The sequence below is a fragment of the Meleagris gallopavo genome, chromosome 2 (genome assembly GCF_905368555.1).
Source record: "Meleagris gallopavo chromosome 2, MGAL_WU_HG_1.1, whole genome shotgun sequence".
Taxonomy (NCBI): domain Eukaryota; kingdom Metazoa; phylum Chordata; class Aves; order Galliformes; family Phasianidae; genus Meleagris; species Meleagris gallopavo.
In genome coordinates this window covers 77,455,155-77,482,087 of record NC_139405.1, presented here as the reverse complement: position 1 = coordinate 77,482,087, position 26,933 = coordinate 77,455,155, and the positions used below count along the sequence as shown (strand labels likewise).

General features: G+C 37.3%; 1 protein-coding gene across 3 annotated transcripts in view; it reads right to left on the bottom strand.

Annotated features, from left to right (window-relative positions):
- Window positions 1–265: 265 nt before the first annotated feature.
- The window catches only part of IBTK (inhibitor of Bruton tyrosine kinase), a 57,761-nt gene continuing 31,093 nt past the window's right edge, over window positions 266–26,933 (bottom strand). For 2 of the 3 annotated variants that reach the window (XM_003204387.5, XM_010707695.4), the window contains 10 exons: window positions 25,993–26,120; window positions 23,565–23,677; window positions 22,827–22,975; window positions 22,184–22,359; window positions 19,852–19,944; window positions 18,425–18,583; window positions 14,003–14,155; window positions 5,944–6,012; window positions 5,714–5,846; window positions 266–3,174 (listed from right to left, as the gene is read on the bottom strand). In XM_003204387.5, the coding sequence (XP_003204435.2) occupies window positions 3,049–3,174; window positions 5,714–5,846; window positions 5,944–6,012; window positions 14,003–14,155; window positions 18,425–18,583; window positions 19,852–19,944; window positions 22,184–22,359; window positions 22,827–22,975; window positions 23,565–23,677; window positions 25,993–26,120 (1,299 nt within the window). In that variant the 3' untranslated portion in view covers window positions 266–3,048. The remainder of the gene's footprint in view (window positions 3,175–5,713; window positions 5,847–5,943; window positions 6,013–14,002; window positions 14,156–18,424; window positions 18,584–19,851; window positions 19,945–22,183; window positions 22,360–22,826; window positions 22,976–23,564; window positions 23,678–25,992; window positions 26,121–26,933) is intronic. The other variant, XM_085217732.1, reaches the window with a different exon arrangement.

Genomic DNA, 26,933 nt, shown 5'->3' with positions numbered 1-26,933 from the left:
TGATCTAATAATCCAGTAACCTGTTCTGACTTAAATTGTGCATATCTCTTTCAGCAACAAAGAAATTCAGATTGTTAAGTAGCTGAAGAACACTACTCCAATACTGGAACAGACAGTGTACTTTTCCAGTTGAGCACTGTCGAGAGAACATGAAGTTTCTCTATTCCAACTATTTAAAATGAGGGAGAAAAAACAGCCATTAAACTTCAGAACTTTAGAGGCATAACATAACTTCCCTGTAGCAAAAAAAAACTTTGCTGAAGCCTTTGTAAATAAATTTTGACGTTTTATTTATCTTTCAAGTCTTCCAAAAGTGTCTGATGTTTAGGAGATAAATGATGGAGGAGAAAAGAAAAAGTGTTTATGTGCAAAAAAGCTGTTGTGAAGTTTTGATTTTGAAATATATTTCAGTATGAGGAAAGATTAAAAGAGTGGGGATTGTTCAGTCAGGAGCAAAGAATGTTCAGGGTTAATAAAGCGTACAAATAGTCAAAGTGGCAAAGGGGAAGAGAATAGAGACATACTTCTCAGTTGAGCCGGTTTGGGCTGGACAGGTTGGACGAGGTAATCTTCAGAGGTTTATTTCAGTCTCAATGATGACGCAGTTAAGACTGACATGACATTAATCTCAGGAAGTTATACTGTTTTAGATCAAAGCAAAGTATGTAACTGATGAAAATTTCAAGTCCTACCACTTCCATAGAAAAGATATTTACATCTGTTGACGCAACTGTCTTCTTCTGGATTTTTGTTTGGGCTTTCGTGTGTGCAAAAGCACATACAGCGAGTTACAAAATACCGTTTGTTTCCACTAGATTTTGACAGATTTAACTACATTCCAGGCATTTTACACTCTTCAATTCAAAGTTTTGAGGAAATAAAAATAGAAACTAAGCTTACTCAGCTTAGAATCAGTGACAAAGAATAAACAAACTACTGCAATAAACCCAAACTTTAAAAGCAGTCAAGCTCATCAGTGCCATGGGAACAGGAATTCTCTGATAACAACTTAAGAATGACATTTAAAACAACATATCCTAAACAATTTTGAAAAAAAGAATTGAAGTGCATATAAGCAACTTCCAAATGATTTAACAAATGGGGTTCAGGCTTGGAAAAGCCTAGCGCTTTTAAAGCTGTTTATCAAAATACATAAGCTTTCCTTCAATCTCAAAGGATTGATTCAGCAGACACTAAGGCCCTGTGCAGTGGATCATGCAAAGCACTTTGCAGAATCACAGAATGGCCTGGGTTGAAAAGGACCACAATGATCATCTAGTTTCAACTCCTCTGCTATGTGCAGGGTCACCAACCACCAGACCAGGCTGCCCAGAGCCACATCCAACCTGGCCTTAAACACCTCCAGAGATGGGGCATCCACAGCCTCCTTGGGCAACCTGTTCCAGTGCGTCACCACCTTCTGTGAAAAACTTCCTCCTAATATCTAACCTAAACCTCCCCTGTCTCAGTTTAAAACCATTCCACCCTTGTAAACAGTCATTCCTCCTCCTATTTATACATTCCTTTCAAATACTGGAAGGCCACAGTAGTGAGGTCTCCCTGGAGCCTTCTCCAAAGATAATTTCACTTAATGAAATTATCAGTATATTGAAAGAATCACCAGTAGAATTTAAAATATAATTAAAATCCACATCTTCCTTTTTCTGTGTAGCTCCAAAATGGCTACAGTTTTTTTTTTATACATAGGACGAGTACTTTCGTATTACTCTATACTTACCTAAAGTATTAATTGTATATAAACAGCATGTAGAAGTATACTAACTTTGGGTAAATCAAGGTTTTATGGTTTATTGCATTTGTTTAGAACTTTTGTGGAGGATTTTTTGGTATAGCTTAACCTGAAACCATTAGACATATCTACATAGCGTTTTTTCAAGACTCAACTCTTATCACACAGTGATCAGTTCTCTACATTCATCATCTGCAGCTCTCTCAATTCCAGTTTTCCAGAGTTTGTGAGTATTGACACTATTGAAAAAGTAGAAGTTCAAACACACCTATGCAAACAGACAAACTAAACAGAATATTGTAGATAAGGCTACTATCCTTTTTTCTTTTCTTTTACATACATATATAAATTTTTTTAAACCAGGCACAGAGAACTTCAGAAAACACAATACTGAAAGCCACCTATGATAATCTTTGCAAGGTTAGGCATTTACAAATTCCACAATCAAGCATTCATCCCTGTAGCTCCAGCTTTAACAATGAACGTACAGATCTTGCATTTCCTCAGCACTTCAAGTGAATCGTACCTTAAACACAGTGGTTCTAAAACTGTACCATATTTACCAGAATAAGAATACAGATGAGCTAATTAAGTGCCACCACGTTGTATTCAACTGTGTACTTCACTTCATAATGGAACTGACTGCTCAAAGGCCAGTCTCACAACAGTGAAAAGAACATGCATAACCAAACTGAGAGCAGGCAATGTTTGGGCACTTAGGTACAGCACAGAGGTTCATTGTGGAGCATGACAGTAAAACGTACTGGTCACAGCAGTCAGAAAACCAGCACATGCTTACATTAGTTAAGGAAAACTGCATTATCAAACTGTACTTTTACATCAAGTTCAAGCACAAACTTTTTGCTATACTCCCAATTTGCCAGAAGGCTCTGAAGAACGTAACCCCCCAAATAAACTTTAAAGATGTATAATTCTGCACAATCAATCCCACATTAAATCACAAAATAAGCACTCGCTTTTCAGCCACCTGTAAGTTCAACAAAAAAACTTTACAATTTAAATTAGCAAATGTGTTTCCAATCTACAGCTTCACGTGACACTACTAATTAAACAGGGCTTGTTAAAGAAATTCTCTCAAACCATACATACAATATATGTTGTGGGTGAAAGACACAGTGAACAAATTACTTCCATTATCTCTACCAAATACCTACTGATTATGTGCAATTTTTAATGCTGATGTTAAAAGTTACATGATTTATGTTTTACCAGTCTCATTCTGCTTGTAATAAGGATTTCAGAAGTGCATGTATAATATGCGCTGTTAACAGTACGAATTAGTGCTTGTTCCACATAGGTGTGGCCATAGGTCTCTGTGGAGCCCTTTCAACAGTCACAAATTCATCAGGGTTGTCAAAAGCTTCATAGTGGATTAACAAATCTTGAATAGCACACTCCTCAATCTGGAACAAAAAAAGAACATGTATTTCAGTATTAGATTGGCATATATACCACTAATAGTTATGAACAGGCTGTGGTGGCCCTGAGTAGGTCTGCTATAGACCTCATCAGGAAGTAGTAGTACCTGAGGTCTCCTTCAAACCACTGAAAGAAGCCTTATGCTTGCAGACTCTGGCCCTCATCAGAGACCCTGATATCTGCTGGAAAGGCAACACAGAAGGGCACAAGTGCTCCAGAAGTTTTGCTCTGGTGACTTCCTCACACAGGTGATCAAGAAACTGACAAAGGGAGACACAGTCAGATGTCAAGGATGATACGGACAAGGGCAGCCTTGGCTACTCTGACCTTGAGATCTTGCACCATCTCATGAGAGGGGAACAAGACATATCAGAATCACAACCCTAGACCTTCAGAAGAACAGATTATGATTTATTTAGGGATCTGCTTGGAAATCTCAGAGAACGTGGTCCTTGAAAGAAAAGGGGTCCAGAAGACTTGCTTGATTCTAAGATCAGTGTTTCCAAGCTCAATAACGATCCAATGACCAGGAAGTCTAACAAATATAGCAGGAGGCCTGCATGGATAACAAAAAGCTCCTTACAAAACTCTAACACAAGAAGGAAGTGCGTACAAGGTGGAAGCCAAGACAGATGACCCAGAAGAAAAATATAACCGTTGTCTAAGCATGCAGGAACTGAATCAGTAAAGTCAGAGCTCAGCCAGAGTTGAATCCTGAAAGTGACATGAAAGGCAGTAAAAAAGTTGCAAAAAGAATACTAGAGAAAACGTTAAGTTCACAGCTGAAAGGATCTGCAGTAGTAAGACCAGCTTTCAGTAATCCCTGGCCCCTGAGACCAGAGGGAAAGTCTGGGGAGAAAAAAAAAAGATTTACTCTCAGCAGAGGATAACAAAGTTAAGAAATATTTTAATAAAGCAGACATCCATATACCTATGACACCGATGGAATGAACTCATATTGTTAAGAGAGTGTTATGGCAGCTGGCCAGTCAAGGCCACTGTAAAAATTACTTTGAAAGATCGTGGTGGTAGAAGGAGGTTCCTGAGGACTAGAAGGAAGCAAAATGTCATCTTCAAGAGGAGCCAGGAGGAGCAACTGGAAACTAATTGCCAGTCACCTTCACCTTTATTCCTGGAAACACGATAAAACAAATCCTCCTGGAAGTTACTTCTAAATGCATGCAGGACAGGAAGGCTATCTGGTAGCGTACACATTACAAAGGGGAAATCATGCCTAATGAACCCAACAGCATCCTCATCATAGAAGGGTGGTTTGATAGATGAAGAGAAAGTGGTGGACATTGTTTACTTCTTCAAGCCTTTCAACATTGTCTCCCACATCCTCACAGACAAGTTGAAGCATGGACTTGATGAATTCAAGTAAGATGGACTGAAAACTACCTGAATTGGTAGTCTTAGAGGATTATGAACTATGCCCCAAAGACTATGTTAGTGTACAGCTGCTAGTATTAATACCACGAACTAGCTGCTAGTATTAATACCAAGATCAAGACTAAGGTCAGTACTGCTTAGCATCTACATTAATGACCTGTGTAATGTGACATAACACACCCTCGGCAAGGCTGTAGATGACAAAATCAGGGTGAGTGTTTGGGCTTACTAGTGAGTTGTGCCGCCATTCTGAAGGTACCCAGCATGCCTGGGGCACTAACTGAGAGGAATCTCTTCAAGTTCAAGAAAGGAAAATTTAAAGTCCTGCTTATGAGAAGAGTGAAGCAAAAGTACGTACACCAGCCAACTGAATGGAAAGTAGCTTGGCAGAAAAGGACTTGGGGTCCTGGTAGGCAAGTTGACTCTAAGTCATCAATGTGCTCTTGCATCAAAGAAGAGTCCCTCTATTAGGGACAGCACTGTCAGAAGATTGAGAGAGATGATTCTTCCCCTCTACTGGTGAGAAACATTTAGAGTTTTGGGCCCAGTTATGGACTCCCCAGTATTACAAGAGAGATGGTCCAGTAAAAAGACACAAAAAGGATTAAAAGCCTGGAGTCTCTGATGTGCAAGGAGAAGCTAAGAGAGCTGCAGTTGCTTAGCAAGGAAAAGATTCAGGGATATCTTATCAATGTGTATAAACATGATCAGAGAAAGTAAAGAAAATTGAGCTAGATGTCTGAGTGATGTCCAGCAAAAGGACAAGAGGCAATGAACAGAGACTGAAATACAGAAAATTTCATTTCAACATAAAAACCTTTTTTTCACTGTGGGTGGTTGGACACTGAAAAAGACTTTCCAAAAGGCCTCCATTAGTCTAGACTATTTACAGACTCCGACCTCAACTATTTTGTGATTCTGAAAATCTATTAGACATGGATTCAATACTCAATCTAATATAGATCTACCTTATCAAATTGCAAGATGTTGTTATTATTAAATGAAATTTAACACCATTTTACAAGTGATGCTAAGTATAATGATACATAATTAATACTAAAAACTGATCTCTAAAACAGCCAGTGGAAACTCCTGGTGTTAAGCCCCAGCTACAGAAACTTAGCACTTTACCTGGATCAAAGCCAAGGGTTTTTCTCTGCTCCTAATAAGAGCAGCTTCTTGCTGGCGCTCTTCTTCTACAATAGATGCAAACATGACAGGTGCCATGACAGGAGAGTTATTTGGTGATGTTGCCAACCAAGGACTGCAAGAAAGCAGAAGACATTATGAGGCAACATCGAAAATAAGGTCAGCATGACAGAGAGAAAATAAATTCTGGAATTTAAATAAGTCAAACTTACTTATGGCTCTCTGGCTGAGGAGAATCCAAAACGTGACCTTCTGGACCTGGGCTACTTCGAGCCACACATCTGGAAAAAGGAAGGAAAGGAGGGTGGAAGTCACTTACAATGGATTTTCCTTAATCATAATTGATTACAAATTCAAAGTAGCTAATTACAAATTTGTACTCTTTTTTTTTTTTTCTTCCCCCTCCCCTCCGAAGATAGGCATTATAAAGTAATGCTGAGTTTGTCTTTAAAATGTGATACTGTGACATGAGGAGACACTGATACTCCCTTCTGAATGACAGAACTTGCTGGATTTTCAGTTTGAACACTAACTCCAGCATTTCCTAACATCTGAGCATTTGAACAACAGCACTTAAAAAATGACATATATAGATAGATAGATATAGATAGATATAGATATATTTAAACCTGTAAAATAGTCAATCAAGTTATGCACTGACAGCATGCACTGTAAATCTGTTTGGAATTCACATGGAAAGAACATGGCTTCAAGACAGAAAAATCTTGCATTCAATTAAATATTTCATGTAAAAGAGCCAGTACTACAATAGCACTAGCAAATTCTTTCCTCAAGTATAAGCCCAGAAAATATGGACTTCCAGTGTACGTTCTGCAACCACCTCATTTTCATACAAGCAGCATGTAACTAGAATTAACCAGATCGGAAAAAAACCCTGAAATAACAATAAAGAATTGCCAAGAAGGAAGAGATTTTATTCCATTCTAAGATGTTAACCTGTCCACAGAAATAAGTCAGAATAGGTATATTCTTATAGGTATATATAAGACACAGTGTATTTGACAAATAATCCTACATCAATAAGATGAGAGAGACCTACTTTTGTTATTTAATCTCTCTCTTTGGCAACTTTTGCAATTTCCATAACTCTAAAAAAGTTTTATAACATACTATGAAATGCTAACAGACTTTTTTGAATTATTCTATGGCATTGAAAAAATTCTAATGGTGTTGGTATTTCAATAAATCAGTCTCAATTTTCTTTATGGCTTTGGTATTCCTCTGTAAGTGGCCACAAACTCTTGGAAAGGGGGAAACATGTACAGAAAGCTATCTAATAAGAGAATTCCAGTAACTACTAAGTTCTCTGCCTGGAATTTTTTCCCCACTACGCAACTCCAAGGACAACAAGAACCATGATTCGTACTGCTAAGTAATGAAGGCAAGATCTCAAAAAACCTGAAAAGGAACACATTACCAAAAACAACATTTCAGCGAGCCATGCCCAGCTTTTTGTCACAAAACATAATCTTGTCCACCAAACAGCCATCTACTTAAAGAGTAGAACAAACAAATGTTAACATCTGCCAAAGCATAACAGTGGACTTTCAAAATAAGCTCTCTGCAGTGTCACTCCCATGAATCAAGCCCAGCAGATCCACCTTCTGCCAGCTCATATTGCTTTTCTGTTTCCACTGGAAAAATACAGTTCATATGAGTCAAGATGAGACTTTGCCTCCATTTTAAGTAATGGTGATCATATCAAACACTAACAAGAAAGTCAGTGCAACAACGTATGGAGAAAAAGCCAAGGAGGTATGGTTCTTTCCAAATTGGCTGTTTCTGGGTAACTATTATTCCAGAACTGACCCATGAATCAATAGCTCCATGAGAAGAGTGATCAAATCTGCTTTACCATTCTCCACATTGATCATCCATTCATAGAGCTGCCAGTTTCCTTTCATTTGACATTACTAATTTGCAATGCTTTTTCCATGAGGATCAAAGAATACTTGGGGAAAAAGGATAAAAAAAAAAAAGTTGTTTTTTTGTTTTTAATCTTTGGTCAGAAAAAAAAACAACAAATGGCAGCTTAGAAATTCATGTTTTACTGAACAAAAGTATCAGGTCATAATAGATAAGTATGATAAATATACAAATTCTGTAAGGAGTTAAGTGCCACAAAACTTTTTTTTTTTAATGCATTTCCCATACCTCTCATTACTAGCTTACTCATATTGCAGCCACGTTATTCACAATTTTAGAGAGTAAGTTAGCTAAAAGAAATATCATCATAAGTTAACGGATGTAGTAAGCAGTGATATTTAAACTAACAAACAAAATTAGGAAATTCTATTTACTTCTCAAAGAATAAACAACATGACTGTCGTACAAAGCAAAGGGAAAGAAAATTCAGTACAAAGAAAAAGGCTGAAGGGCAACTAGTTAAGCTAATTATTTTTCAGCTTGAAAAGAAAAAGTAGAATCCAAGGTGTACTGATCATGACAATGAATCAGAAGTACATCACTGGGAAAAAAAAAAAAATGTTGAGCAACTTGGTTCAATTTGGAACAACCAATTCTGTCACCATATACCACACTGGATGAAGCTTATTTGGAAGACCTTTCATTTTCATCTTTTAAATTCAAGAAAGATGAATCTGAATTATCATGCATGCAGAGAAGAACAATTTCTCATGAGAACTAGAGAAAGCTAAACATTATACCCATCTTCAGGAAGAACATGGGGAACTAGTCTGATCAGTGTCACTTCAAACCTTATAAAGGTTGTGGAACAAATCCTTCTCTAATTTCTGGATTTATCAACTACTGGCAAATTTTGTCTGAACAACGTAACTACCTTCTACAATAAGATGACTGGCTCTGCAGGCAAACAGAGAGCAAAGAAAATCACTTTATTTGCCTTTCGCTAGCCAAGTCTTTATACTCAGCCTGCACATACAGTGTATCCTTATAATCAGTCTGAAAAGCATGGACAAGGTATATGGACTACAAGATGGATAGTTCTGGATGAACTGTATAAAGCTCAACTGCAAACCAACTACTGGTGATGGTCCTTAAGAATTGATATAATATTTAATGTCTTCACCAATTATTTGGTGGTCAGATAGAGTGTAGTCTCAGCAAGGTCACAAATAGACGGGGACAGGCTGGGGGTGCACATGCTGGATGCTGGGTTGCCATTCAGAAGGACCTCAAGAAGCTGGAAAAATGGGAGAAGGCAAATGTGAAGTCACGTATTTGAAAGAGAGTATCCCCAGACAGCAGTAAAGCACAGAGGATAACTGGCTAGAAGGCAGCCTTGCAGAAAAGAACTCATGTAGTCCTGTAGGCAGCAAGTCTAAGATGAATCAGGATGTGTCCTTGCAGCAAAAGCCAAAAGCATGCTAGTCTGTACTAGCAAAAGCATAGCCATACAGTCAAAAGAAATTACTCTTCCCTTCTGTGTTGTATTTATGAGACTACATACATAGTATCGTATTTGTGCTCCTCAATACAAGAAAGATGCTGGCATGCTGGAAAACATCCTTTATAGGGCCACCAAAATTAGGGACACGTGACAGAAAGAGCTGAAAACAACTGTATGCTTGCAAAGAGGAAGTCTCATTGCTGCCTTCAACTTTATAACTGGAAGTTTGAAAAAAGATGCGGCAACCATTTGCTTAGTGGTGCATATGGAGTAAGAAGTGATAGGCACAAACTGCTAAATGGGAAATCCCAGTTAGGTATAGAAAAAAAATCTACCGTAAAGATGATCACACCCTTGAACGTGTTGCCTAGAAAGGCTGTATCTACACCCCTGGAAATATCACAAGTCAATTGGGCCAGGCCTTGAGCAACACAATCTAGCTAGAGCTATGTTGAACAGGAGGCCAGCTGACAGCATCTAAATTATTCTAGTTTCAACAATGGCATCACTTATGTCTGAAGTCTAGATAAACCAGCTTCCAGTTTTTATTTCAGATAGTAAAGACCGTAATAGAATAAAAAACAGCAAAGAATCAGAAACGGAAGGACAGACAATAGGAAAAAGCATCAGTTTTCTGCTTGCTTGTTCATTTAACTAAGAGCATGTCTGTACATCTTAGTGAATGCCTTTATTCTGATGTCACTTCTCTACTTTTTCTCCATCTCCTCTTGCAATGCTCACCTAACTGCAAACCTAACATTTGACAGTAACCTGCACCCCTCCAGCCATTTGAAAGAAACTCTCTCCTCCTCATAATCCAAAGAATTCACAGCACTACTAGAAACTAATACAAACAGATTGTTGCATTTAATCAACCTGTTTGAGTATAGACAAAAAGATTGTTTTCCAGAGCAAGAAGGAAAAACAAAAAACCAATACACTCACAGACTTTCCCTAACTGCAGTGAACAGTTCCAGTGTCACAGCACACTCTAGCGTTCAATTAAAAGACAAGTTTAAGTACCTGTGTCATCTACCTCAATTTAAGTGAGGCTTTAAAATGTAGGAAACAACACATATTTTGAAGCTGTTTGTGCATATGTACATTTGTGTTTCTTGCTAGCAAGATATTTATTCCAGATGCTAAATCAATTGCAGATATTTCAACATGCTAGATTAATTCCTCAGCTGGCATCAAAATAAATAGGAGAAATAGAACAGAAGGGAAGTGAGAAACAAAGATATACAGAAAAGTGGGGGAAAAAAAAGCCTAAAAACACAGAACTTGGAAAGATAAAAGTCTAGAAAATTAAAGACTGATGCCGAGAAGTAAATGCGTGGAAACAAACAAGCCAAATATAATCAGTACTGAACTAGCCTGGTTAACAAAGTTGGCTGAACTTGCCATGACTCCTGCCCAGACACTGATGTCCTAGCACTTAACTTCCCAGTGTTTCTTGAGAATTTCTTCACTTGAAGTCAGTTCAGGTCTACTGCCTCAAAGATCTAATAACTGCTCTAACAAAAAAAATGCTAGTCTCCTGCAGAACCTCTTGGGTTTTGCTGTGCCATTTGACTCATGTACTAGCTATTAGCTCAATATTAGCCATGCCAAAACCAGGCCATTCCCATGCAAAGCCAGAGAGATGCGTTTCCACTAAGACTCTTTACTGCTCCCTAGAGTAATGCAATAAAGACAATCTGGGCAGCCACAAAAAGAGTCAAGTCACATCAGGCCTATGTTTTTAGCTTAAACTGTGAGCTGTGCACACACAGCTGTGCAGCGTAGCTCCCAAGACTAAGTTGTCCCTGGAAACAATGCAGCCACATCCACTTGGCCCAGTTTTTGAGCTGATGTGCCTCTGGATCCAATCCAGTTCACATCTCCACATTCATAACATTTTTCATCTGCAGAAACTGGAAGATGACAATGTATGGAAGCATGTTTATACACTCCTTCCAATGTAAAAAAATAAAGTTTAATTATTTCACATTTTATCCAAAAGGAAAAAAAAAGAAAGCTGACACAGTAGTTGTGCAAGTTTCGTCAGTGACCCATCAGTAGGCTGACATTCAGAGACAAGGATTGCTTATGCTTTACAAACATTCAATTTCCTTTCCTTAAAAAGGAAGAGAAAAGAGTGTGGATAATGAATCTTCACTGAAACAGCTCTTGATGGCCGCTGGCAAAAGTCAGAGCTTGCTGTGACAAAAGCTGTCAGTCAAAGAATAAAACTATCTCGAAGTAGAAACCTTAATCCTAACTCCAGATAGATGAACCTCGATTCTTTATATCTAACAGAAAGAAATAAGCATCTTTAGAGACAGTTCAAAACAACCTGAAATAGCTCTGGAAGTGCCCTTTTTTTCTGACTGATGATAGACAATCTAGTCATGTAGTCTCCCACTAGTTTAATATATCATTTTCAGGCAGCTAACATATTACGCCTGGAATCAGCTCAAAGAATCCAGTTTAGAGCCTGCAGACAGGCCAGACTGAACAGACTAGACAGAGCAAAGCAAAAGGAAATTAAGTGATTTTATGGAGATCAGAGACCACGTGACAAAACTAGTAAAAGCATCCAGTGCATGTTCCTCTATCACCAGCCCATACTCTCTCTCATGTGATCAAAAGTTTTGCTATTTTGCTAGAAACTAGATTAATAATACCTATTATTTCTGCACATTTGTGTAAGTGCATCTCCACTCACCACAGCTTCCTCAGCTTTATTTCTGTTGCTGAAGGATCCTTCTGTTACACTCGCCAAATCCCTCTTCTCTCCTCTAACATCATTTCCCACACATACTTCTTTAATTCTCCATTCTTTTTTGCTCTTTAACTACCAATATGGCACATACTACTTCCATTATAGAGAATCATCACTTTCTATACAATTGAGCAACCAAGAGGGACGCCCAGCAGAACTGTCTTTTGCTTCTTGCACAGCCAATTTTTGGAGTGGGACAGAACAGAGGTTATTTAAAAAGTAAAAAAACGAAAGAGTTATAATGTGTATCTGGGATCATCATGCATCAAAAGGCTCTGAAAACTCTTCTCCCTTTAGTCAAGTTGTTGGTGACACAGTTAATTTGTAAGAAAGAGCCATGAGAAACCGCTGGGGGACTGCTCCTCCTCACTGATTCTAATCTTAACTTTTAGATCATAGAATCATAGAATGGCCTGGGTTGACAAGGACCACAATGATCATCTAGTTTCATACCCCTGCTATGTGCAGGGTTGCCAACCACTGGACCAGGCTGCCCAGAGCCACATCCAGCTTGGCCTTGAATGCCTCCAGGGATGGGACATTCACAACCTCCTTGGGCAACTTGTTCTCTCTATGTGAAAAACTTCCTCCTAATACCTAACCTAAACCTCCCCTGTCTCAGTTTAAAACCATTCCCCCTTGTCCTATCACTATCCACCTCGTAAACAGCTGTCCCTCCTTCCCTGTTTATACGCTCCCTTCAAGTACTGGAAGGCCACAGTAGTGAGGTCTCCCCAAAGCCTTCTCTTTTCCAAGCTAAACAAGCCCAGTTCCCTCAACCTTTCTTCATAGGAGAGGTGCTCCAGCCCTCTGATCACCTTAGTTGGCACTCCTCTTGACCTGCTCCAAGAGCTTCCTGTCCTTCCTGTACTGGAGGCCCCAGGCCTGGACACAGTACTGCAGATGGGGCCTCACAAAACCCAAGTAGAGGGGGACAATCGCCTTCCTCTCCTGCTGGCCACCCCTTTTTTTTTTTTTTTTTTTTTTTTTTAAACAGCAGCCCTGAACACAGTCAGCCTTCTGAGCTGCATCTGAGCTCATCATTCTCTCACCCTTACAGATTTGTCTGCAGTCACTGACTGTGGCTCATGCTGGTCACCAACAGAGAGCCTGCTATGCTCGCCTCACTCTGGCACAGTGGGAGTGTGCCCTGCCAGCCTTGCTGCCACCTGACCCCACCAGTATGATAGAGCATTCAGACTTTGTGGCTTCTAGATGGCAGGTAGAAAGTCAGTAAGAATTTCAAGCCCTCTGTCTCTTAAATATATTTTAAATGCCTAGTGTTTAAAATTCCTGATGATAGAGCAAAAAGATAGATGACAACTTGGTCATAAATACTTTCAGAAATTAGGCTGAGATTTATTTCCTCTCAGCTTAGATAGTAATTCTAATCCCAACACATAGATTTTATTGGAGATAGCAGAATGCAGAGACAAAATAATTCAACAGAAGAACAATGTATGTCTAGTTATTATACAGCATTTTACATAGATCTCAAAACAGGCCATTTTTGTCCCTAGAATTATAGTACCTGTATAATATACAACATAAATGACTCATCAATATTTCATTAAGCCTTTTAGATTGTTTAGGTGCAGTTTTTCATGGAACGAATCAGCTTGTAAGACAATTCAGATTAGGGACTGCTCTGTTTGAATAAATGGATTTCATTCACCCACTGGTTACAGAAAAAAAACTCTTAAGCAAAACTCATGTATGCCATATCTGAATCCTAGAATATATTTTTCTAACTTACACAGAAATAAGATGTTTTCTATGTTTATACACACATATGTACACATAGATACACAAGCATTTTGTTAGTACTCAGAAGTGTGTGTGTTCATGTGCGTGTAAATATATATTATATATATATATGCCCACATATACAAATACTTCAAGCTATAAACATAATATTAGCAGTGGCATTATATTCCTTAAGTCTACTTCACTTCCTACTTGCAACAGTATTCCACTCATGAAATCCTATTAACATTAAAACATCACTAGAAGAATACTTTAAGGATTTAAAAAGGAAAAAAAGGCAATTTCATCCTTTCAGGTTCTGCCATATGAGTTGTTATTCACAATTAGGAAAAGACTGCTCTCCTACCTTGTGGTGCTTTGGACTGGTGAATCCTCAGCTCCTTTACATCCAGCTCTCTTGATAGCAGTACCAGGCAAATTATTTGCACTCATGTATTTTTCTTCCTCCATTACAAGATCACGGAATGATTTCGGCAAAGTAGAATGCAATGAAGATGACCTTTTGAATAAATAAGCAATTAAAAACATACATATATACACATATAAATCCCCTTTACACCTCATCCCTTCAAATACATCACTTTGGGACAAAAAGGTAAACACCAGATACATTTTAGACTTTGACAAAAATTAGCAGACAGCAGCTAACCAGAACCAAAACAGTGAATGAGTCACTTGTAGCTACTTGAGGTTCTAATAATCCCCTAATCACGGTGAAATTCACAAAACTGCTTAGTTTTCTTTTACTTGCTTAAGTATAATGTACACTGGTACTGAACTAGAGTCTGCATATTAACTTTCAAAAACAAAACAGAATGAAAATACATCAATTTAGAATAATAAATGGTATGAACATTTTCCGATACAAAAACCTTTATTTACAGAAATAAAGGAATTGCCCCTCATGTTCCTGCCCATCATGACTTCAGATTTAATTCTCCATAAATTTACCTACATTTAACTTTACTAACCATCTATTTACACTATGCCAAATACTAGAAATACGTACTAGAATAACAGTTCTGTTCATCATGCACTCAGAAGGTAACAGATCAATTATAAATACTACTGAAGTAGAACAAGCTACCTATACAATGTTTACTAACTGCACAGCTACCACAAGGAGAGGTACATTTGAAGTCAAAGATGTTCAAACTGCATCAATGCAGTATAAAAATTAACAAGTATCAGGGAAAAAAAACATTACAGAAGTATCTGAATGCTATATAATCTGAATCATACACTAGAATACCCAGCATTAAGGATTTTTTTTATTTTTTTATTTTTTATGTTTTTCTTACTGCTTGAGCAGCGCTGTAGGCATATGAAGTAGAATGGAAACCACTAGATGGAACTTGGAGTCATTCTACACATCCTCCATTCCAACTTGTCAGCTGACTTAAAAGAACCATGGAAAGTGTTTTACCAGAACTTCCCCAAGCTTATTACACCAAGCAGGAATATAGCTCTTCTGGGATCTGCCATGACAGAAGCCTCCTGCTGCTAACAGTTTGAATAACCTGTCTTCATGAAAATTCTGTACTGAAATCAGATTCACCAGCAACCCAGAACCAAAACAAAAACAAACGCATACTACCAACAAGAAAAAAAAAACAATGCAATTGTGCCATTCTTAAAGACTCTGATCCTATTCAAAACAACAGGGATAGCATAAAATGGTTTAGCTTAAACCATTACAAGTTTTCCTAAGAGTAACAACTCTAAGCTTGCCTGATACAGTCATACCTATTTAATATGTAACATTTAAGTATAATTTAAACACTATACATTAAAAAAATGAAAAAGGAGGAAGTTTTTCTAATCTGTAACTGCAAATATCCAAGTGTCAAGTTCCAAAACAGCTGTTGATCACAATGAGCTAAAATAAACTGAATACCTAAACATTAAAAAAAAACCAACACATCATATATATGAATTCTCAAGAAAGGCTTTAAATTTATACTTCCATTCTTGAAAAGCCAGGCTCTCTGGAGTTTAATAAACAAAACACAACAAAAACAAAAAGCCCTACCATTCATGATCAAAGTCTGGAGAACTAATAAAGTCAATACATACCAAATAGCTAGCTTCTCGTATTTCATGTTCTCCAAGTATTATTTTTTGTTTGCTTGTCTCATTTTTATGTTTTTTTTCCTCCCTTATTTCCACCATTCTTCACAGGAGGTAGCATAGCTTTAGACCACTCCCTAGCTATGAAACTGGAGGTTGCTTTTGGTGGAAAAGTTGGGCATGGTGTACAATATACTGTGCATTAGTCAACCAAGAAAGAGTCAAAAGGTCCCACACCCTTCTGGCGAGTGGTCTCACTGCACATCCAAGATGAATATCTTATTTCATTGGAACGCAAGTTCTATGGCTTTGACTGTATTGCATGCATGGAAACCTCCATCTATTGCCAGAAGCCCTCTAACAGTCTTTTGTGAATGTACAGACCAGATCTTTGCAAATATGATATTAGAGGAGTAACACTCTTCTACATTTTACATAGAAAAACTGCTTTTAACAACTGATGGCTTGCCTCCTAAAGCTTAAAGTCTCTTCAACAAATGCTCTTTTACAGAAGCTAGGAACAATTTAAAATATTTATTTACCTCCCACTTTTCTAGAATTCTGGAGCTACTGGCAGTTTCCAGATCAGCAGCCAGAACATTGCTGAGGAACATACAGAATCGTGCATGGTGACCACACAAGCAACAGCCTGGATTCCATCCTCCTGATGGAATCTCTGGCACGTCCACTTAAGATTGTGTAACACAGTAAAGCTCAGCCACTTTCAAGAACTGTTTAATGAAAAGCTCAAGAATATAATATATTTTCTGGACAGACCTATCCAAGTATACTCAAAAAAAAAAAAAAAAAATCAGTCTATATTTGCTTTTTAACTGTAAGGAAAAGTTCACAGGCATTTGGTAGCTTAAAAGTAAACAACACCCAGTAGGTAAAGAATTAGCCAAATTAGCCACCATAAGAGAATAGATCTATAATCTGAATAGTCAGCACAGGCTAACAAGATGTCCAACTAAGGAAATTACACTCCATAGTTTTCTACATATTTTTATCAGTTTCTCTTACTATCTTATTTTCTGTATTCAGACGAAAATAATCTAGAGGCATCTATAGACATGATTAAGTTGATAAGTACACCTAATGAGTCATCTACCTTACACCACAAATTAGGACTCAAGGAACAAAAAACACTTCTGAAGATATTCAGATAACTAGATAAACTCCTCAAAATGTCCTCCAAAACCTACTTCAGGTTTTATCTATCAGCTGTGTACAAAAGAGAGAAGAGAAATACAGACGACCAAATAGATGCCATCCTGTGTTATCTCACAGCCCCTTTCCTTGGCACCCAAAATATTGTAAAGCTTTATGCTTCATTTTGTTTATGTAACAAAAATTGAAAGTGACTGATGACATTTAAGATACCTCGTTGAAACTGCCCTTGAAACACTTACAGCAGCCATCACTAACATTAGAGCAAGCCATGGTAAGGGATGTTCGGTGAAGTTCCTTTGAGGACTTCAGGCAAGAGCCACTGATACAGAGGAAAGGTCCCTGCCCTTGCTGGATGCATGAGGAGGAGAACTGACTCATGCAGATCTCAGTCCATATAATTAACAGCCACACTGATCTCATACATCAGCATGGATGTCCCCAGTGCCATCCATCAGGTGGTGCACAAGTGGAAGACTTTCCTTCCATACCAACCACTGATGGGTATAAAGGCAGAGGGTTTGTAAGGACACGTGAACTGGCATGTAAATGAGCATGAGTGACCTGTGTACACTGTCACTGTAGATGTTAGGTTATACATTGTTTACTCATAATTATAATGTTAGCAGTAAGATTAAAACTGTGGCTAACATACTGCTATAGCAACATACCCCTGTAACTGCAAGTTGGATCCCAGAAGTACACAGAGTATAATTTTTTTCTAATAACAACTCATGATAAACATATGCCTACAAAGATTTCTTGCTCCTGCTTTCATAAATCCTTGGTGGAATCCTAGCCATCATAGATATTTATTCTTTAAGTAAATAAATATATTAAATTCACATGGCTCATTGCTATTTGTTCAGTTATGCTTCTAAGATTTCATCCCATACCAACTCAAATTGTGAAAAAGAAATTTAAATGAGTCAAGCTGCAATCTTTCACTGCTGTAAACCCAGATTATAAATAATTGTTTTGTTTGATACAGCGATATTTATTTAAACATTCTAATTGTGTGAAATCTGCACTAAAAATCATTTCAAACACATTACACTCCAAAAGAATCCTTAACACTAGTATTCATCACTCACTCTATAACAAAACCATTTTAGCCCTTCCCTCCAGGAAGGACTTTTTTTTTTTTTTTTTTTTTTAATTTTTTGACAAAGAAAAGCAGCATTCCTAAAGGTTGCCAATAATCTCCTCTGACTGTTCCAAAGCTTGTGTTCTACCTTCTTTTTCTATATATCACTTGGCTACCACCTGCAAATACCACATCACACACAGGCAAAAGCCAGATGGGACAGTACCTACTGACTTACCTGTAGTAGAACTTTAAACAACAGCTAAACTGCAACCACTGCATGCCCCCACCCCTTTTGGGCTTACTACCAAATATACATACAAACATCCTTATTCTTTTTAATGAACAGAAGCTGGTCACTTATGGAAGAAATTGCTTCTAAGAAATTATTTAAGGAAAAAACATCCAAAACTGAGAAGTGATTTTTAAAATGTAACATACCATGCATTTCCTAGCTTCGCAACTTTTGTAGGTATGGGTGGTATGGTTATTAGTGGAGTAGGCTCTGTGCTGGTAGTTACTGCCCCATTATCTTTTGCTGCCAGTGCAATCATTTTCCTTTGCTTCTGAGAAAGCTTAATTCCATGAGAAGCCATTCTGCTGTGAATTGATATTGCAAAGAGACATGTGAGATCAGAGCCCTTTCAGATGACTTGCCTTTAACCCTGCACACTACTCAGAAATATTCCTTTCCTGGACTAAAATACTGTTTTAAATGAAGTGACTATGGACCAGGGGTGGGCTGGATGGCTGGGGAGCAAAAAGAAGTATCAAAAAGAATCAAGTGACAGAAAGAAACCATGAAACTATCCCTTACTGATTCCTATGAATGAAAATACGCAGAGTAGAAAAAAGTCTCTAAGAGAGCTCTACCACCAGATGAAGACTACTTTTTAGTTTTGACTTTTTTTTTTTTTTTTTTAAAGGGACTGTCTGAAACTTGCTTCCTGAAGCCAAAAATATTCTTGCCTAAAGATGTATACAACAGAATATAGTCATTTTCTATTTAGTGATTTGGTTTTTTAAGCTGTTTTGATTCTTCATTCTCAGCTATTTGGTTTACAATCTACCTAGAGAACAACCCTTTACAAGGAAAATAAAACAAACAAACCAAATTTTTTCTTCAAATTTACCCTAAGCATTTGTTACTGACTAGATTTCTCTCTTATGAAATACAGAAATTGATCAAAGCATTCCAGGACTATTTTCCTGGCTCTATTTTACAAGAACATTACACTTTAAAGATGCTGAAGTTATGCTGAACTTATCTCCAGTTCTCTTCCGTATGTCACCACTTAATAAGCATCTGGTTTAATGTCTATTTCTTTCACTATATTTTAGAGGTAATTTTCAAAGCAAGAACCACCCTTGCTTCTGACTGAGCAAGAACTATGAATATCAACACATCAGGTGACAGGGGAGGTCAGAGAACATAAGACAGGAACTTCAGAATTGAATATACTATGGTCAAGAAGTAATTTCTTAAGCTATGGACAAGAAAGAGTTAATTCTTTTTGGTTGAAAATAATGCAGTTCAGAAAGCAGACCAATTATTTAACACACTAGTTTCTAGTGTGCTAGACATGCTTTTGCAGTAGTTGACTAAAGAAGACAGTAAAATAAAGGGATAAATTTTGAATTCCTAAAGAAAAAGCACTATAATGAAGTAAACAAAGTTGCTCAAGAACAAACATGACATCTTTTCTCCTGTTCCTTTTCAAGTATGAAATGCCAGAATCACTGAATAAATTCATAATGGCCTGATCACACTTTTCTTTTATAAGTTTTGTTGAATTTTTGCTGGTTTTTTGTTTGTTTGGCTGTTTTTTTGTTTGTTTGTTTTTGTTTGTTTGTTTGTTTTTACTAACCTTGAATTTGTCTTTGGCATTGTTCCACATTTCTGCATATTTTCTTCTATTTCCATGATAGTTCTTAGATCCATAGCAGGGGGGCTAGCAGGGCTAAATAAAAAATAACAAGTTACCTTCCAAGGCACTCATTTTCACTTACATTCCATACCTCCACCCTTCTCTGAAACTCTCTAGATCATACGTAAGATCAGTAATGGGATGTATAATTTATGTCTGTTTGCTCCATTATGGCAAACAACAAATACAATGTTTACGACAAAAATATATATTTATGAATATCTATTGAATATATGAATATATCTATTTAAGAACATGCTATAAAAACACTCAAAATGCTATGAAAAAAATGTGAACTACCATTGCTTTAAAAAAAATCAGATACCTAAATCCAGGATTCTTATTTAGTAGTCAACTATCCATTTTAAGTATTAGAAAGGTACTGCTCACAGCTCTTTCATGAAGACTGAACTGATCTTTCTTTCAAGAGCCTGTTTAACACTAGTTCACACAGCAGTGAAATTTGAAAGCTCTCTCCAAACACCAGCTACATTCTCAAACAGTAGAAATCAGTTTCCTTTTTGTAAATGATCTTTTTTTAAACTTCCATAGAAAAGAATGCAAATTAAATTTTAGAAATGTCTGGATTTACATAAAGCTATAAACGAAAACCTGGGCATTTGAAGACATATATAAACAAAGCTGTGTTACAACTAGGTTACAAAGACAAACTCTGAAATCAGACGTAACCAGTACTTTGTCTTTCCCTACAGAAAACCAACTGTAATAGACTAAGTACTGTGTCCAGTTCTGGGCTCCCCACTACAAAAAAGACAGGGATCTCTTGGAAAGAGTCCAGCGGAGGGCCACAAAGATGGTGAAGAGCCTGGAGCATCTCCCCTATGAAGAAAGGCTAAGTGAACTGGGTCTGTTTAGCCTGGAGAAAAGACGACTGAGAGGGGACCTGATTCAGGTTTATAAATATCTGAGGAGTGGCGGCCATAGTGGTGAGGCCAGTCTCTTTTCAGTGGTACGTGGAGACAGGACGAGGGGAAACGGACATAAGCTGCAGCACAGGAAGTTTTGCACGAATGTGTGTAAGAACTTCTTCACGGTGAGGGTGACGGAGCACTGGAACAGGCTGCCCAGGGAGGTTGTGGAGTCTCCTTCTCTGGAGATATTCAAGTCTCGCCTGGACGCCTACCTGTGCGACCTGGTGTAGGGAACCTGCTTTGGCAGGGGGGTTGGTCTCGATGATCTCTAGAGGTCCCTTCCAACCCCTACAATTCTGTGATTCTGTGAATTAATCAGTGTGAATTCACACCAGTACGTGTCATCACTGCTTTCCAATAGCACTTCAACCAAATGTACCATTAATCCTTAAAAAACTATACAACAGTGCTGCCTGCTTTTTTTTGTTTTTTGACATCACGTGTCAGCATTACTAGAAAAAGCAAAGAAAAAGTATAAGGAAAATCCATAGAGGTACAGGGATATTACAATAAACACCTATGGTTTCGTTTGTTCCTTTTCACTGTAATCTTCTAAAAAATGTTCTGTAAGATGAAGGTGGAACTTCCTTCAACCACGTCTAAAGACCAAATAGTCTCTGCACAAACTATGCTTGCATAAATATGTGGCAAGACAAAACATTCTTAATGGATTCTGCTGTCTAAACTACACATTTCAGAGTTGGACTTCTATAGATTAACTGTATTCACAAAGGACATCAGCCACAAAGCCATAGAGGATAAGACAACTCTGGAAAATTATCACTGTGTGATTCCTTAAGTACTTAATCTCTTCTCTATTCAGCTTTTACTAGCAATGAGTCAAGACGAATCTTCAGGTTATTACGGTAACTATAGTTCCACTTTCGCATGCAGATACTGCTACAGATAAAAACTAATAGGCAATTATTTTATTACTGCATCAGTTAAAGCTGCAGTGCTGATTTTTCACAATACACTGTAGTCTAAAAGAACGGCTTAAAAATGTCAACGCACAATGGTGTTTCCAATGGCCTCAAGCATCACCTGATTCCACAGAAAACTGCTAAGTATTTTACAAAAGGACAATAAAAGCAGGCCTCTAAAAAAGGCAGCAGAAGTCCAAACTGATAGCACTTAAAATAAAAAAAAGCATTTATCAACAGTGTCTCAAAGAATAATTTTTAAAAGAACCAATAAAACTAACAAAATTTTTAATTAATGAATCAAATGTGAAAAGCAGTGAACTCTGTAGTCTGAACAGAATGTTACTAGCACTCATTACCACATGAGGAAGAAATAATGACTGTAAGCTAGGTAAGGCACCACAATATTTACTCCACCTGAAACTGCTTGCTACCCAATTGGGAGAGGCTGCAGAGCTGTTTTTGGTACTGGGAATGGACTGTGGAACAGACTGTGGAACAGACTGCGTCAGTGCTGATGATCCCTTGTATGACTTCATCTCCTTGTTCTGTTGAGAGGCTTTCATAACCAGACTGCATGCTTTATCTTTCACCTGGAAATAATAAATACATACATAAAAATAAAACACAAAGCCAGAAAACTCTGTATAAATATTCTTACATTCTTCCCCACAGAAAAAAAAAATACAATGCTATAAGCATCTTGGATGACATGCATATGAGAAAAAAATCTTTTAAAAAATACCATAAGAACAGGCAAAATATTAGTGAATCTCTGCTCAGTTTTTATCTTTTCTTTTAATTCATATTTCACCCTGAAAGATCTAAGTCCAAATATGTAACTTGATAATAGAAAATTTACTCCAAGATGTTCATTTCTAAAGCAGAAATGAACAGGCAGACAGGCAGAATTATTTCAAAATCGTTTCTTTGCCTCTTATGCCAAAGTCTCTCAATTTTAAGGACAATAGTTTCTCAGAAACACCCCAAAAATACAAACTGTCATTTGATGGATTAGATAAATAACAAAAAAAAGTTGCTAGAAACAAAGAGATCCAACCTCAGTCCTCTCTGGATGAAAAACTTTTGTGAAGTCAGGGGACTGCAAGTCTCTAGGGCTACTCACTCCTGCGTAACTACCTTCTGAGTCAGATGTTAGGAGTTCTGGAAGCGATTCTATCGAGTTGGTTTTATCCAGTTTTATGGAGCCTACAAAATAAGCACAGAGTAAAACTATTATATCATCAAAGCAGGACTAAATATTTTTTTTTTAAAAAAAGCAAAGCAAAAATTATTAACCTCATATTATAGGTATAAAATAACCAGATTACCTATCCCAGTATATTAGACAAGAATAACTTCAAGCAGACTTTCTTTAAAAAAATAGGATTGGTATTGCTTCTAGTTCTCTCGCTCTGTCTTGTGACATACATTTTCAGGAAAAATAAAATAGACAATTTTCTGTTAAAAAAAAAAAGTCTTCCTTAATATTTTCAACAAACAGTGAGTAAACTATTTGATATTCCAGAGAAAGGTATGTGAGTAGAAACGTTCCACTATATGGGGAAGTGCCTTTTACAAAAAAACATGCTTCTACTGAAAGCTTTGGGCACAAGCTTAAGGTGATAACCACTCTTTCAAACAACTCAGTCTTCAGAATTCAATGTTCAAATTCAGTAGCAATTCAACTTGCAAAACTTTTCAAGTTTGAATTAGTGAAGTATAAAAATTGCACTGTATTTCAAATTAACTTTTATGTTCTGTCTTTATAACTGAAAGGAACATCTTTCCCACTGACCTGTAGAGGCTGGACTCTGAATAATGTCTGAAAGATTATATCCACCAGAGCTGTCAGAGCGTTTCCGTGGCTTCTTTTTTGCTTTAGTTTTTGCCCTTTTGAAAAGAGCTTCCCTATTAAAAGCAAAAACAGTACAAGATAGACTAAAGCATCAAGAAAATTGAGTCTCAGAACTATCAATGTCAAGTTTTTCAGCCAGCAGCTGTAGTTACACTTTAAAGAGCAATAACTACTCCCACCAACTGTCAATAGCTTGTTTGTTTCTTCTCTGACACTTCCCTGCTTACCTAAAATACTTATTAAATTACTGGGAGGAGGAGAGGCGGAAATTAAGAGAGAAAGGAAAAAAAATTCTCACATAGATTTTGTTTCTGATCTGTTCCATGGCACAAACACTTGTGCTTAGACAGTGGAAGACAGTTGCTGCATAGACTGGCACTGCCACCTAGGTCAGATTAAACTTGCATTCCAGTATGTATACATTCCAGTATGTATCAGTCAGAAAGTGTCTGAAAGTAAAGTAACTCTTCCCCACACACAGATACTGACACCAAAGTAACATCACTGCTTCAATAGAGCAGGCATATGGTCATGTTACTAGAACTTCGCTTGTTCCTACTACCAATGATAACAGGGACAATGGAATCAAAAGGTATCTTTATTTCAACACAACTATTAGAAATTCAGAATCAAATTAATAACATCTCCAACTTCAATCTTGCATCAATATTGTAACCTTAAATATATATTTCTTTAAAGCTTTGCATTCCTATCACATAGTCCACACAAAGACTGGAACACTGAATGGCATGAGGTCTAATACAAGACAGTCTCACAGTTCCCTTGGCCTACTATTTCTTAACTAAAGTAGTTGAGAGTAATACAACTTTATATTACTAAGTCATCATATCAAATTAATTTTTTCCAGTTGTGCAGATTTTACAGTCAATTTCCCCAGTTAAAAAGCTGTACTATGAAAAAAAACAAAGTAGTTATAAACTTCCTCATCAGAAAAGCAGCATGTTGTTAGCCTGACAAGTCTCCTCAAACCCTATTGGTGTCACTTCCCTATTAGATAAATGTTGTAAAAAAGAATAACAGAACTCCAGTAAACCACCAAGGTCAAATTACCTGAACAACAGTTGCTTGGATTACATTTTCTAACAGTTCTTAACCATAGGAAATTTGCTTTGTTATTCCCCAGCCAGAAAGCGTCCACTATAACATGACAGATTAAATTCTCTGCACTACAAAGACTGTTGTTTCTCATGACATACTAATAAGATTTAAAAAAATGCAGATAAAAAGTATTTTTCAGACAGATCTATAGTACAGTAAAAACAGCAAGTTTATCTCCCAATTTCTAATTCAATGAAGTTCAATGAACTTCACAGTTGGTTGCATAAATACAGAGGTGCTGTCACATATGCACAACACCTAAATGTTATTTTCAATGCCCTTTTTGCTACCTTTGCTCACATTCTTATAGGAATAGGATGGGATAGTTCCGTTCATAGTTGAAAGAGACCTATAAATATTCATTCCAACCGTCCGATTTCTTCAGGGCTAACCCAAAGTTAAAACACATTAATGAGGGCATTATCCAAATGCCTCATGGAGACTGAGGAGCGTGGGACATCAATTACCTCCCTAGGAGCCCTGTTTCAGTGCTTGATCACCCACATGGTAAAGTAATGCTTCCTGATTCCTGGTCTAACCCTCTTCTGGCATAGCACTTTGCTGTTTTCATTCTGTTATCAGTTCCCAGGAGCAGAGCCCAGCACATTCCTCCTGCTTCCCCTCCTCACATAGCTGCAGAGAACAGTGAGGTTGTTTCTCAGCCTTTTCTTCTCTATATTGGACAACCCAATGTCCTTAGCCTCTTCTCATAGCACATGCTTTCTGCCCAATCTACCAGCTTTGTTGCCTTCCTCCGGGTGCTTTCAAGAACCTTCACCTTTTTTTTTTTTTTTTTTGATAGTGTAGAATCCAGAACCACGCACTTATTCAAGTTGAGGCTACATCAACACTAAAGGTAGCAGGAGAATCACCTCTTCTGACTGGCTGACTGCGCTGCGTTTAATGCACCCTAAATTGCAGTTTGCCACCCTGGCAGCCAGGTGACACTGCTGGCTCATGCTGAGGAGCTGCTGTCACCACCACTCCTCCCAGTCCCTCTGTGCTGAGCTGCTCTCCAGTCTGTCTCTGTGCATCCAGCATTACTCTGTCAGTAAGTTGGAGGTAAGGGGAGGCGTTTTTCACTGCAGTGTACAATACTTCAGGGAAGTGAGAACAGTCCTTGAAATCATCATTTATCTTATTTTCTAATATTTCAATTTTGATCTTGAAGGGAACCAGGTACCGTCCAAAGGCAAATAAACACCACATATAGCTCACTTAAAAATGTTGATGAAAAACAGATACTTACTGAGAATTCTGTTCTGTATTCATTTCTTCCCTTATAAAAACAAAGTTCTCTCCCTCTTCAGGCTCAAAACAACTTAAGTCAGGTCCATCTGGATACGGCGTAATTACTCTCCTGACCATAGCAGGAATCTGTAGTTGCAAAAGTTATTACACCATTACTCTTACATTTGCTAGCAAATATTTGATCTCTTGTGAAAGGGTCAAAATGATAGTTATTTAAAATACTTTTACAGATTAAGTAATTAATTATTTAAACAGCTTATAAACTTCAGTTACATTTCTAAGTAGGCTAAGGCTAATGTTGGCAACTATGTTGAAGAAGAGTGTTTTGTAGCTGAGAATCTACTCTACCAACTAGTGTTATTGTATTCATTGTGGCTGTTAAAGTTTCCACAAAAAAAAAAAAAAGAGGCATTAGTTTTAGAGTGACCTACATATGTTCCCAGCTGCTTATAACTCCTGACAGAAAATACTTCAGGGTTACGCAAACTTACATCCTTTATTCTTTAACTACATAACAGTGTAATGTTTCTTGGTTTTCCCTTTATGCATGGAATTTCAACTTTTGCACTATTTTTCTCATTGATTTTAACATTTCTTGAGAACACTTCATTTTTCACTGGCAAGTCTCCTTTGCTTTCTTTTCCTTCTACGTAACAGGTGCATATTTTCCACATATTTTGCTTGTTTTTTATTTTTTCCACACACAAAAAACTGTTAATTAGCAAGTACATTTAATATATAAATGTGCAATTTAACTACTTTAAAGAAATATACTATTAGCTAGTGAAGTAAGAAAATATGAGCTCCATGGAAGTCATAATAACAGGAAATAGGTTTTTTTTGAGTCAGATGTTCTCCTTTCAGCATGTCATCTAAAATCCCTGCAGGTATATACATCTTACTCGCTTGATCTCATTTTAAACCTAACCTTACACTGAG